This window comes from Herpailurus yagouaroundi, unplaced genomic scaffold (assembly GCF_014898765.1).
Source record: "Herpailurus yagouaroundi ecotype Mexico unplaced genomic scaffold, PumYag 192, whole genome shotgun sequence".
NCBI classification, from domain to species: Eukaryota; Metazoa; Chordata; class Mammalia; order Carnivora; family Felidae; genus Herpailurus; species Herpailurus yagouaroundi.
In genome coordinates this window covers 12886323-12901153 of record NW_024412423.1, presented here as the reverse complement: position 1 = coordinate 12901153, position 14831 = coordinate 12886323, and the positions used below count along the sequence as shown (strand labels likewise).

General features: G+C 45.1%; 1 protein-coding gene across 2 annotated transcripts in view; it reads left to right on the top strand.

The window, feature by feature from the left end:
• The window catches only part of ZNF608 (zinc finger protein 608), a 129745-nt gene that overhangs the window by 53367 nt on the left and 61547 nt on the right, over positions 1–14831 (top strand). For both annotated transcript variants that reach the window (XM_040444353.1, XM_040444352.1), the window contains exon 3: positions 5167–5422. In XM_040444353.1, coding sequence (XP_040300287.1) covers positions 5167–5422 — 256 coding nt within the window. The remainder of the gene's footprint in view (positions 1–5166; positions 5423–14831) is intronic.

Here is a 14831-nt window from a genome sequence, read left to right as displayed (position 1 = left end):
TTTGGGCTCTAATAGGTTACATCAGTGTCCCATCAAGAAGACAGAATAGAGCTGTGACAAAGGAACCATTGCTAATGCTGGCCAGTTCTCTATTCTGGTCTTTTCTCCTGCCTGTTAGTATTATTAGACTAATAATTCCCCAGTGACTTTTACCTGGAACATCTGATTAGTACTATTGTAGAGTACCTTCCCCCTGCAAAGGGTATTCATAATTGCCTCCGGTGAGTTGTCTTTGAATGTAGCAAATCCTACATTGATTTCTTTTTTAGTTCAGATCTCAATTATATTTGCAATAATGATGATAATATTGGCCGTGGCGACAGCTCTTATTTATTGAGCGCTGCTCCATACCCAGACCTGGACTAGGGTTGTTTGGGCTCATGTAGTAGTCCCTTTAGGCACGGGTTATTTCCATTTTACAGATGAAGCCATTGAGTCCCAGAGAGATCAGGTGACTTTGCCTAAAGGTTATGTAACGGAAGGAGGTGGGATTCGAGCTCTGAAGACTGATCCCTGCACTGCCTTGCCTTTCACTACATGCTATGTTTTGCGCTCAGGTTCTATGGACGGCCCCTTGATTGTGGTTCTGCAATTACAGGTGGAATTTTGCTGTACTTGCGTGAGTATTTGATGATGAGTGGCACAGTCCTGCTGATTAGGCAGTAAGCCCAGGACAGCACGGACCCATTCGGGTTGCACCTGCTCTCGTCCTGCTAGCAGCCTGCGCGGGGTGCCTGGCACGTAGCGGGTGTGTAGGCGTTATTTATTGGGGGGCTATGTGATCAAGTTGTGATGACTCAGGGACGACTTTTGGGGGAGCGGCAGCACATGAAAAAGAGGTGTGGCTAGAGATTAGTAGGAGATTTTGTAGAGGTCTAGGGCTCATCAAGATCTGTAAAATTGGGGGGCGATTAGGCTGGGCCGACTGCTGCCAGATGCCAACGTATGAAAGGAGCAGTATTTTCCCCCAGGCTGAGCTTCTCAGGGTTAAGCCCTTTTTCTTATACTTTTAACACACTGTAACCGCACTTAACCATGCATTTGGAGGGGATTATAGATTTATGTTAAATATAGTAGGATATAAAAAGGAGCTTTGTAAGGTTGCATGCAGGGTTAGAGAACTGTAATATCAGACCAGGGACTTTTTTTTTTTTTTTCTTTCTCTTTTTCCAAGCCAGCATTTACTGAGCTAAGCACTTTGCTGAGCCTTCACTTTATGTGAATCATCTCCCTGAGTCTTCACTGTGACCCTGTGGGCGTAACTGTTATTCTTCCTCCGATTTCTGAGATGCAGACGTTGGGCCTCTGAGTAGCCAGGTTATTTGCTCAGGGGTCCCCCACAGCGAGTAACAGGGAGGTAGGGATTTGAACCTACCGCAACCTGAGGGCCGCCACTACCACGTCCAAGTGTATGCCTCTTGGAGGGGCTTCTCCTAGGGACCATTGCTTCTCTCTGTCTTCACGAGCCTCATTGGTTGAAGAAGGTACGGTTCCGTCTATGGATCAGGGACCTGGAAATCAGCGCAGTGGAGTTGATCTTTGGTAGGAGGTAAAAACACTGCTGAAAATCCTTCCAGATCCTGCTTTACACATGGTGCATGTGGCTTTGTTTTAGATACTGTAAGACTCACAAGAGAACTGAAACCTTTTGTAGGGGGCATCCCTTACTGGGGGCATTCGCTGGCGGAAAGAATTAGCGACTCTGTACACTGTCTTGTTTATTTTATTATTATTTTTAAAATATTTATTTATTTTTGAGAGACGGTGAGAGAGAGAGAGAGAGCATAAGCGGGGAGGGGCAGAGAGAGAGAGGGAGACACGGAATCCGAAGCAGGCTCCAGGCTCTGAGCTGTCAGCACAGAGCCTGACGCGGGGTTTGAACCCAGGAACCCCGAGATCGGGACCTGAGCCAAAGTTGGATGCTTAACCGACTGAGCCACCCAGGCGCCCTCAGACACTGAGTTATTTCCCTTCCACCTCTCTCTTGGCTCCTCGTGTGTGTACTTGAACTCCTACTGCTTATAGGATGCTGTTTTATTTTCACTTGGGCTGCCCCCAGAGGTACCTTACTTATTGCCTTTGTGCAAATATAGGCCAAGTTTCTCTCTAGAATGAGGAGGCTGGCTACGTGGTCTTCTAGGGGCAGACATTCTGTGATTGTCTCAGGGGAGGGCTGCAAAGGCAAACTCAGCTGGTCACTGCAAGGCCTAAGCCCTGTCAGTTGATGCCACGAGGAATCGCTGGCCGAGCCCCGTACGTTATCTCGTTATTATTTTAAGAGATAGTAGACATTCATACTTGTCCCTGAGTTTTTGTGTTTGTGAAAATTTGTGATGTTTGAAAAAGTAGCATACCTCCCAGTGTAAAACACCTCTGGGAGTGGCTGTGATTCCTTACCCTCCTCTGTGGTTGGTGACCTCTGGGGAAGAGGGGCTTCTAATGGAAGCCATTAGACCACTGGGGTGTGGTCTTGTATTGGGGGACTGTTGATGATTAAGTTCATGTTTATAGTCAGACTCTCCGAACCTTAGCTTCTCACTGGAAGCCTTGGGGACGGGGTTCCGAGGTCTGCTCGATAAATGGCTATCAACTAAGCTTTGTTCACTGCCCTTGGATTGTGTGAATGGAAATAAAAACCTTAAGTTGCTCGTAGGCCCAGGATACCATTGCCTCTCCCCTCAAGTCTTCTAGATTCTTTAGAAATTTGATCTTTGGAGTCACTTACATATCCCAAGGAGTAGGTTCATGTGTGTGTGTACCTGTGTGCAGATATATTCGTAGTTGGAGTTACACTGAAATGGGGATTTAGCCCAGGAATTCTATTGTAATAGGATTTGTTATCAGTAGGCGGCTGGAGGATGCATTTTCCAGTTGTGAGGAAAATGGTCCTTAGTGAGGTTAAGTGACTCTCCAAAGTCACATGCTAATTATCGTCAGAGTTAGAGCCAAAATACTAGCATCCAACATGCCCTGTCCTTAAAACTTTGTATTGCAGGCTTTGCCTCATTGTATCCTGATCTCCCAAAGGGAATTCATGCTCTCCTAGCTGCCTTCCCTCCTTTCATTTCATTCTATTTTCTTGTTTCTCCGATTGAAACTGTATTTTCTTGGAATTAACGTAGGCTGTCAATCACGTGATCTAAAGAGTATTTTGAGAGTATCGTTCTGTTTTGTCTTTTCAGTTTCTGTGTGTAGCAGTCATTAAACCCATTTTACAACTAACTGTACAAATTAAGAATTTGTGGGTAAACATGCAAAAAAAAAACAACAACCCAGTAGCCGGTTTATAATTTTTCTTGGCCTTTTTTTTTTTTTTTTTTTCTTTTTAAATTCTGGAAAGTGGTTCTAAATGTTTTAGTTTAATACAGACGACAAGGTAGCAATGGATTTTTTGCATGCCCCCCACCCCTGCATTTCCTCCCTTGGAACCCCTTTCTTCATTTGTCAGCTCAGTGTTAAAATAGGAACTATCAGTGTGAACTTTGATCCACATTAAGCTGCATTTACGCGGAAGCATAAATCACAAGATCTGGGGTTTGGGACCGTTAAATGCTTTTCTTTCTTGGGCTCTGTGATCAAGAATGCAGAACAATAAAAAGCGTGGAGCAAAAGAAGTTTTATGGCAGCTTGGAGAGCAGGAAATTAAGTTTCTTTCGCATGCAGATGGGCGAAGGGCTGTTCTATTGCATCTTGGATCATTCAGGCAAGTGAACGTCACTTGATCATTTTAGCGAAAGGCAAACTGTAGGAATAGTTCCTACAGTCATATGAACAAGGAGCCCACACACATGACTGCTTCAGCTGTTCAACCAGGAGCACGCCTCCTCCTATAACTTGTCTTGAAACGCACTCTGTGTGTGTACGTGTGTGTGTGTGTGTTTTAAACAACAAAGACTATGTAATAGCACGTCTAATAGCCAAGCGTTGGTTTCTTACAAAGGTTAATTGGGCATGTAGGAACTACAGACCAGGATGGCCTTTTACCAGAAATAGTTTCTGTGTGTCATTTGCACACATAAGATTTGTTAGCTCAGCTGATAAAGCACGCAAGATGGCCTCCCTTATAGGTAGGTGATACCTGTGTGTAACTTGAGGACCCAGGCAAGCGATCTGGAGTCGTGGTGTAGATGGGCTTTGCATTGGGCTCTTCTACATCTGACCACCCGTCAGCAGGGCTAAAACTGTTCTGTCCCGGTCATAACTGTAATCGAAATGGGTCTGATGAGAGAGTGGGTTGGTTGGAGATGTGCCTACTTAGTACATGCATAGCCTTTGGTTTTCGTCACGGCCAGGCTCCTGAATATTGTATGGTTCAAGATCTCCTTTCCTGCTCTCTAGGATAGGGGTGCAAAGGACATGGCATTGCACCGTAGGCTCTTATCTTGGCTGCCATGTCTATTTCCTGGGATTTTGAGGGTGGAATCCCGGGACTTGGTCAGACTCATCAGGGACCTTTCCAAGTCGAACCACTAAAGGACATGTGGCATTGGAGAAACTCCCGGTTCTGCTGACGTTGGGCACAGGCCTTTATTTCCCCACGTATGTGAATTCTGCTAAACTTTGCAGTAGAACACTTAATTAGGAGTCGATGCTTAATGCATGCTAATAATATCCAGTTTATGTGTTTGAGTGTGTATAATCAAGTTTATGTATTTTACATATTCAGCAGAGTCAGTTAATGTATTTTCGTGGTGATTTAATTCATTACGGTTTATAAAGTACTTTGGAGACGATGTTAGCCCATCTCCCCTGCTGAAGTGCCCAGTGATGCCTCTGTGGCGTTTATTGGAGCTTCTCCTTTGGAAAATACTGTAGTTTTGAACGTAAGATTTCATCACAAGGGGGCAAGAGTCCTAATTTTGCAGAGCAGAGTTCACGCACATCGACTGAGGCTGACGGTTCTCCATCGGTGAATTTAGGACGTTGGGAGTCCTGCCTGTCTATCCCGGAAGCAGGATCCCCAGGGTTGGCCCTGTCGGGCGTGAAACACCTCAAACGCTCATTTCTCTCCTCCTTTACGTGGTGGCCCCACGAAAACCCCTGAAGTCTGTTCTGCTTGCAAATGGAATTTGGAATGGTGATGTGTTCTAGAAGTGATATAAACAGATTGCATTATAAGGAGCTCGGAGAATGCAGCACCCTGCAGTAAGCCTGTCTGTCTTTCAGGTTGACCCCCTGTTTACAGTGCCAGCACCACCACCGCCGATTTCCAGCAGCCTCACGCCTCAGATTCTGCCCTCCTACTTTTCCCCATCTTCATCCAATATTGCAGCACCGGTTGAACAGCTTTTGGTTCGGACTCGTTCCGTGGGTGTCAATACATGTGAAGTTGGAGTAGTGACAGAGCCAGAGTGTCTTGGGCCCTGTGAACCTGGGACCAGTGTGAATTTGGAAGGGATCGTGTGGCATGAAACAGAAGAAGGTAAATACACTTTACTTTTATCTATTTCCCCCCTGATGTATTTCGTTACGTCCACCGGTAAGGGGACTTGGTTTGGCGGTGATCGGAGAGGAGAGAAAAGTGGTTTTGATACTGTCTGTGGATTTTTGTTGAAATCAGAACCGTGTTTCTCTTTCCTGTTCGAGGCGGCTTTGACGTTCAGGATGGATGAGGTGGCCCTAAAAGTGGCCTGCGTTTCAAGTGCCAGTACGGAAAGACAGGGAAGCAGGGGTGAGGGTTACCCTTTGCCCTGAGGGGGATCGTGGGAACGGGGAAGACGGATTGATCTCAAGTTCACTTTCTTCTCGGTGTGCCAGCCGATCTCTCGGTCTTGATGTGGTTGTTCTTGAGTTGTTGAGGTTTAAATTGACCTGCTGCTTTGGGTTCTTGCGTTTAGCCAAGGGCCATGGCCATGACATGGCTGTGGCTGCTTGGTGCTCCGGGCTAACGAACCCAAGGTCAGAGGCTTCAGCCCGAGTTGAACCAGTCATTTCTCTTCTTTGACTGGGGACATAGCACCTTCCCTGCCCCTAAGCTCAGCAGGCCATCTGGCAAGTATAATCCAATAGTCACAAGAGAAATGGATTAGGATTAGTCTGTCATTGCTGTTAGAAACATAAATGTGGCATATACCATACCTACCGTGGACCCAGACTCTGGTTGGCCACATCTCATAGCACACGATCATCAGGTACGGTGTGTTTCAGATGGCCCGTGTCATTGCTAGTAGAGGCCAACAGGTCATTAAAAACTAAATACCAAGGAGAGAGCCGCGTTGCTCCATTGGGGAATGAGAGTAGAAAAGGTGAGGAAGGTATGTGCCCCAGGGGAACAAAAGGAGAGTGAAGAACACAGGGGAAACCTTTTCTTTGCCTCAAAGCTAGATTGGTCAAGGAGAAGGGAGATGATCGGTGTCAGTATCATGGACAGATGGGACAAGGAGTAAGGGCAAAGACGCGGGTAACCAGAAAGGTCTGAGACCCAGAGTCACTGTTCAGGGCCCTCTGTATCAAGGGGGAAAAAAATTGAGGGCTCAAACTCCCAGGGGACAAAGGAAAACTATATGCCAAGGAGACTGCCTGGATGGGAAGGGGGAATAATTGGAGATCATTGCCGGGGAGGAAGTAGTTGAGAGAAAAGAATTGAGAAATAGGACCACACGAGGGAACGAAAGCAGAGAACAACAACGAAGAATGAATATCCGGTGACAGGTGTGAGTGTCATTGTCAGAAGGCGGAAAAGAGCGCGCACCGTTTCAAGGAAGAAAAGCAAAAATTGTAGAAAAATCTTCGAGGTCCTGAAAGATACATTTTTTAATCGGGTACAAAATTTCGTAGACAGCATCAGTAGGGAAAAATAATTATTTAAGAAGGAACCAGAGAAGGTGAATGAAAGCAGCAGATACGAAGGGGCTCGCTCTCTCTCTTTCAACCGAAAGTGCTAGTTAAAATTTACTTTTAGCTTTAGAAACGCTTGGTGTTTTGGGGCCCCATCCTCTTTGTACTTTTAGCGGGGAAGCCTTGGCCCCCTGTAACCAGATTAGGAGGAGCTGGAATTAAAATTTTCCTCTCTTGCTTACCTGTTGAAACACCCTCTCTGGGCAAGGGCTTCTGTGTGGGGAGCAACTCCTCTCCTCTTGCCTCTCTTTGCATTGCACACCCTCTGTCTTCTCGGGTTTTCCTTAGAAAAGTGGTGGCTAAGGGCGTCCGACTGGTATGTTGGTGAGAAAAGTACAGAGAAGGAAGCGACGCACGAATCTAATGTTGTCGTTAAATTATGAGTCCAGGTACCGAGGATTCAGGAACAGAAAAGGATTTGGAAAGGCTAAGGGTCAATTTCCATAAACTTGAAAGAAAGATTTTTCTTGGACTTGAATCGCTCGCTCATTTGGGTGAGGTGCCACCTCCCGTTTATTTCTCAGCTACGACTTGGCGCCCGTTGGCTTATTGCTTGTCATTATTTTATTTATTCCTGTGTGCGACAGGACCGACTTCCTGCAGTGTGACCTCACTGGGCGGTGCGTGTTGTAAAATTAGCCACAAACTTTCTGGCATGCCTGTAAGTCTCGGGTTATTTTTCCCGTGGCTTGGAAGTCTGCTTGGTTTTGACTTGAACCTTAGCTTCTAAGAGGAGATGAGGTTACTGAGAAAAAAGCCAATTGTATTCAAAACCTGTAGTAGCTCTGGGCAAACGGTCAAGGAGCTTTGTGGTGTTTCATTATTACGATTATTCTTTTTGATTAGTTCTATTTGGTGGTGATGCAGGTACACTTCCCCAGTTGTGCTCTGTTCTCTGAGAAATCCGTCTCCTGAGTCTGTGCACCTGCTTCTGTGTGCTGTGACCCATCCGTCCCCAAGGTTGCCTTCCGTCCCCATGGGGCACGCTGGCAGCTTTAGGTGCTTTTTGGACACGGAAATGGAACCTTCTGCAGCCCCAGCCTTCTTGTTACTCCCTCACATTTTCCAGGGTTTGGAATGTGTGGATGTTGATGGTGGTGACAAGAAGGAGCTGGAGCAGTGAACAGAGTTATTCTTGCTGAATAAACTAACCTTCAGATCTCCAACAGAATTTAAGAACTCTCCTTATTTAAAAAACAAAGCAAACATGGGGCGCCTGGGTGGCTCAGTCGGTTGGGCGTCCGACTTCAGCCAGGTCACGATCTCGTGGTCCGTGAGTTTGAGCCCCGCGTCACGCTCTGGGCTGATGGCTCGGAGCCTGGAGCCTGTTTCCGATTCTGTGTCTCCCTCTCTCTCTGCCCCTCCCCCGTTCATGCTCTGTCTCTCTCTGTCCCAAAAATAAATAAACGTTGAAAAAAAAATTTTTTTAAAAATAAAAAAATAAAAAACAAAAATAAAAAACAAAGCAAACAAACAAAAAAACCCCTCCTTAGCCTGGACGGTAAGATATGTGTTTAATGTGTAACCATTTTCAAGAGAGTTCCATTTGCTTTTTTTTTTTTTTTTTTTTTTCTTCTTCTCAGTACAGCCTCTTTAAACCTCTTGGACCAATTTAAAAATTAAACCCACTCGACCATTAATTTTTCCCTTTGGGGAAAAACAAAGAGAGAAACAGAACAAACACATTTGGAGCCGGTTATTGGGCAGAGATAAAAGAGAATGGGTTTGGGAAGAAGGAGAGGGGAAAGGAAGCCACATTAGTTTTCTAGAATGGGGGTTTCATTAACAGAAGGCAAACTGAGCACTTAGGAAACAGGCAGGAAACTGTCAGTTGCCTGGGACTCATGTCCTGTAGATTGAGCTGAAAAAAATTTCTTCCCTTGTAGCTTCATTTTGAGGTTATTGTGTACCTGGTGGTGTTTTTAACAAACCTAATGTGTTAGGTGCATTCATAGGTGTGTGTATGCGTGTGTGTGTGTGTGTGTGTGTGTGTGCGCGCGTGCGCATCTATATTGAAGATCCTAGAAGTGTTAAGAGCTCGTGTCTGCAGTCTTTGGGGGGACGTTGAGTGTTCTTACGATTTTTTTCTTGTTTTTGGGAAGGTAGTGGGGAAGAGCAAGACTGAACTATGAAATCCCCACTAAATATAACTATTTCTTGTGCTGGGAATCTCTCATTTCTGGAGGGTTCTTTGAGTCACAGACTTTCCCCTTAGTGTTACCGCCAGTACATGGAGTCCTGGTTGCCTGAGAACCAAATTGTCCTCCGGAGTACCATGTTACGAGAGAAGTTCCCTCTGGAAATAATTAGTGGGTTTCAGAGCGTGCTTAATAGGAGAGAAAAACTATTACTGCATTTGGATGTTTAGTTATTTTACTCTGCTCTTGCTTCTTTAAGGTGAGCACATAGGAGCAATGAGGTATTGTACAAAATTACTCTCAGATGTTGGAAAGAATTTCCTTAGCGTTTCACTCCTGACATTTGGGACGCACATGCCTGTGTATAGTTATTTGTTTGGAAATTTGCTCTTCTGGGGGGTGGGGGTGGGCGTGGGGGACATAAAACCAGAAAAAATGTGGTGTGTAAATACCTACCTGTTGAGCTTGGCTCTTTAGCTCTTATGAACGCATTTTCCTTTGGAATTTTATTAAATCGTATTTCTTATTGGACTTTTTCTCCCTCCCTGTTTTTTTTTTTTTTTTTGCCCTATCTGAGAACATACTTGGTTCAGCTACACAGCTGTGTTTCCTTGTTACAACTGTCATTTACTGTGGCCTTTAAAGCATCTAGAGGTAGAGGCCTGGGGTTCTCAACCCTGTGCCTTTGAACCACCCGGAGAGCTATTCACACACGCCCGGGCACCACTTCTAGGCTTGGTCTGGGATGGCACTTTGCTCTGGTTTGCTGACCTGGCCTTGGTGGGGCTTTTTGTCTGAGTATTTTTTTCCAGTACTCCCCAGGGGATTCTAATGTGCAAACAGGATGGAGAACCACTGCCTCGGGGGAAAGGGGATGTCCTCACCCTTTGCAAGCTGCTTGACCTTTTCCCTTTAAGGAAGTCACTGTGTTATTGCCTCATTTTCTCAGGGATGAAGTGGACAGGCACCCTCCCCCTGTTTACCTTGCAGGGTAGATAATGTCTGTCCAGATGCCGTAGTGTGGCTGGTGAACATCACCATTTCACCCCTGTGCTAATGACAAAGGGGGTCCGGCGTTTGATCCCGAACCTGGCCTTCACAGAGGTTTTGGGGTGTAATGAACATCCGATTGGTTCCACTCTTCCTGATTTATTAATGTGGTGGTGTGGACCTTCCTACGTGGTTCTTCACTGAGCCAGAAATGGCGCCTTCGTTTCTGTGTGGTTTCTGCTGAATCATTTTTGAAATAGTTCAGAAACCCAGAGTAGTAAAGGAAAGTTAATAATAAAGCAGCAAATAAAAGACTGGACTCCCAGCATCGCTGGGAGCTTTCAGAGGGGACAGTGAAAATGCAACTGGCAGCTTATTAAAGTGAGTAAGTGTGTTTTTTTTTTAGAGAAGACTTATTAGCATCTGGTGTAAAAGGAAGAATGGTTCTTTGAGTTTCTCCATCTGATGTTCTGTGTGTTTTCCAAGAACAGCAGTCTTGGGAATTAATGTTTAAAATTTTTTTTTTTTGATGTTTATTTATTTTTGAGAGAGAGACGGAGTGTGAGTGGGGGAGGAGCAGAGAGAGAGGGAGACACAGAATCTGAAGCAGGCTCCGGGCTGTGAGCTGTCGGCACAGAGCCCGACGCGGGGCTTGAACTCACGAACCATGAGATCATGACCTGAACTGAAGTCGGACGCTTACCGACTGAGCCACCCAGGCGCCCCAAGAATGAATGTTTTAAAGGTGACCAGTTGGGGAAGTCAGTGATTGTCTTCAAACCACCAGAGATGCTCTTCAGTTCTTCTGCTTCTCCCACATCTCCAAAGTCACAAAGAGGATAGTGCTTACATGGGAAGCAGGGGGGTTTCAAGTTAAGTCCTTAATAGGCAAACGATCCTGTATAAATTGACGACAGATCTGACGTACGGTGTTGTTACTCCTATTCTGCGGTATTGACTGCCCAAACTTGTTCCTGGAGCTGGGGACTTTCTTTTTCAATTTTGATTGGAGAAGAGATTAAATACGAATCCCGGCTCGCTTTGTGTTTTCGGTATTGGAGCACGGGGTTGGTGCGTTAACTTTTTTTTCACCGAGTGAAATGTTACTACTTATTGAGGTATTTCCCAGTGATTTTATAAATTCAGCTTTGACTCACAAGGCGAGTCAGATGCCCACTTTCGCTTCTCATTTCATTACCTGCCACACCAGGGAGGATTAAGAGCTATGCAGCCACGGGGAACGTGAAGATGGCTCACGGACGCCCTTCTTCTATCAGTGATGTGCTAAGTGGAGGTAAACCAGCCTGTGGTCTGTGAGTTTCGCAGGTGGGCCCAGCCGGTTAGTCACTGAGCTAGTGGAAAAAAAGCGTCCGGCCTTGCTGTTCAACGTGAACTCAACAGAGGGTTGGAGGGCTGGAGGAACTACTAGTCAGTGCCGCTCTGTGTATTGGCCAACATTTTATCCTCGCCCCGCTGGGCACGCTTGCCGTGGTGGTTGCCAACAAAAAGCGGACGTTCGTCACCCTTGGTGGCGAGCAGCTCCAGGATGGGCCTCCAGAGTGCCCAAGTCCCACCTGTTTTCACAGGCGAAAGGCAACCCAGCTGGCAAACCCTCTCTGTATGTTTGCTGGGCCGCATACCATCTTGGGTATGTGATCGTTCTGTGTTCGGTGGCGCAAAGCTTTTTTTCTAATAAAAACGAGCTTGGTCTAAGGATGTAGATTAGAAACAGTTACAATGCACATCGAAGTTACTTGGTTTTTTTTAACATCACAGAAACTCGCGTTTACCAGTTTCACCAAAAAATCAGAAATTGAACATGGGGGCCAGGTGCTTGCACTGTGCACTCTGTAAAGATTTATGAATGAAGGGGAGTATAAGGAAGGGACCAAGGGAAGGCTTGCCTGGGCCGTCTTCCTGGGCTTTCCTTTCCTCTGGACCTACCTGTTTTATGCTTTCCTGATGAGGTAACGGGGCAACCATCTGATGGGATGCGTGATGGCACATTTTGCTTGAAAGAAATACCACAGTCACATCACCGCTTGTCAGCGTGAAAAATAAGCTGCTGTTAGGATTCAGCTTCATGTTTTCAGACCAAACATTTGTTCTTTTTGTGTCACTTGTGTGTGTATTTTGGTGTTGACATTACGTGTTAAGTAATGAAGCAGTCAGTTTTAAACTCCCCGCGTAAAGGCCTTTTGTTAACCTTTGGTTGGTTGATACGGTAGCGAAACTTGTAGATGTGAATACAGAATGTAAGACGTGTGTAAAATGGAACTTCCCTTAGGACTTGAGTATCATAGTAAAAGATTTAAGAAGCTGTCTTCTAAGATTTGCGTGTATAGTGTTGTCCTCCTTTGGTTTGCTTTTCCCTATAAAGAAGTTGGTAAGAAAATCTTGAGTCTTAATACTATAGTGACTTTGAACTGAAGACATATTTTCTTTTTCTTTTTATGTTGTTTTTTTTTTTTTTTTTGAGAGACAGGGAGTGCACGGGGGAGGGGCAGAGGGAGAGGGAGAGAGAGAATCTTAAGCAAACTCCACCCGGATCTCCAGACCACGAGATCACGACCTGAGCCGAAATCAAGAGTCGGATGCTTAACTGACTGAGCCACCCAGGTGCCCCTGAAGGCCTGTTTGTTTTCTAATCATGAAAATGAAGATACTCTCATTGGTTGCAGAGAATCGTTTTTTGGCCCCCCTGGGAATGTTGATGGCGAGTATTTCATTAACTTTTTACATACAGTGTTTATAGCAACTTGATTGAGATCTAATTCACACAGCATACAATCCATCCATTTAAAGTGGGTAATTCAGCGGGTTTATTTATTTATTTATTTATTTTGAATGTATCAAGGAGTCCCGCAACCATCACCACAGTTAATTTTCGAACAATTTCATTACCTCAAGGAATCCCTGTATCCCACCAGCAGTCACTCCTGCTTACCCCAGCCCCTATTTCATTGGCATCGTTGTCTTTGACTCTTCGTTGCTTTAATGTGTATTTTATGGATGAGAGAAAGGATTGATTTGTTGAGTGTTTGTACCAGGCGTTGTGCTAGACATGCCTCCTAGATAATAATTTCCTTTAATCCTTAGAACAGAATGCAAAGTGCACTGTTATCATCTGTATGTTTATGAAGGAGATTTAGAATGGGATTTCTCTATGCAAGGCAGCAAGACTTGGAGACCCTTGCTCTCTCTTTTTTTTTTAATGTTTATTTTTGAGAGGGAGGGAGAGAGAGAGAGACAGAGAGACAGAGAGAGAGGGAGACACAGACTCCGAAGCAGGCTCCAGGCTCTGAGCTGTCAGCACAGAGCCCGACGCGGGGCTCGAACTCACCGACCGGACCGCGAGATCATGACCTGAGCCGAAGTTGGACACTTAACTCATTGAACCACCCAGGCGCCCTGGAGACCCCTTACTCTTCACAGCTGCTCCTGCCTAGGTGTCCGGGATTTCCACTGTGCCAAAGTGCCCACGTGTTTCACGCAGCACTCTTTGGAAAGAGGGCGTAAGATGTGATGTAGTCACTGGCGTCTTTATTTTTAAGCACAGAACGATAGGAAATTCTTTATAAGGGTAGCGTTTGATTTTGGCAGGAGTCACTGAATCAGCTTCAGCTGGGTTGATGTATACAAACCATCCCTTTCTGCCCCACTAAGCTGGAAGCTTCTTTAGTCCACAGATCCCATCTGTTTTGTTCACTGTTGGATCCCCAGCGCCTGGCACAGAGTAAGTGTGCCATACATATTTGTCGAATGTTGAATAAATTCACGGAACAAAGTGGTATGGTCTTGATACCTGTGTAGTGTAGCTTTCTAGTCAAGAATATGTTACTTTTAAATTAAGTTTGGCCTAGACAATCTGGGAAATATAGCTCTGCAAATCTACTTTGTCACTGATTTTTTTTTGGGGGGGGGGCGGGGAGGAAGCCATTATAAAATGTGATTACATTGTATTGTAATTCACCTTCCCATCTTGCTCTTCCTAGACCCATCTCCAAAAAAAGGGGCAACAAAATAATTGGGTTTGCTTTTTCCCCTCAGTCATTCATACCCTCGGTAGGGTTTTAATTTTCTGGTGATAAAAGGAATACCTGGTCATTTTAGGACACCCGCAGAGGGGAAACACCCAAAAGGTAGAAGAAAAACCAAATCATCTTTAATCTCACTATTCAGGCAACCACTTTAATTTGCTGGTTTACTCCTTAGCTGTTTGTTTATTTTATTTTACTTTTTAAAAGTTTATCCATTTATTCTGAGAGAGAGCGAGAGCGCGTGCGTGTTTGTGCGCGCAAGTGGGGGAGGGGCAGAGAGAGAGGGAGAGAGAATCCTGAGCAGGCTCCAGACTGTCAGCGCAGAGCCCGACGTGACGCTGCAACTCAGGAGCCAGGAGATCACGACCCGAGCTGAAATCAAGAGTCAAATGCTCAACTGACTGAGCCATCCAGGCGCCCCTCCTTAGCTTTTTAAATATGCGTTAAAAAAAAAAAATGTATTTGAGATCATCTGGTAAATACGCTTTTGAATATTGCTTTCTCTTTTAATCTTAACATTAAACCACAAGCACTTCTGATGTTATGAAACCGCTTTCTAAGACGTTCTTTCCGTCGATATAAAACATTTTATGGCACGGACACACAAAATTTAATGCAAATTCCTCTAAGGATGGATATTTACATTGCCTTCAGCCTCTGAGATAAGTATCACCCTGCATGGTATATGTTTGTGAAGCGTTTGTATCGTTTTATGACTTCGCGGTTACTCTCGTAGGGTCAGCGTTTCGGAAACAATTGCTGAGTCAAAGGACGCAAACGCTTTTTTTTTTTTTTTTTTCAACGTTTATTTATTTTTGGGACAGAG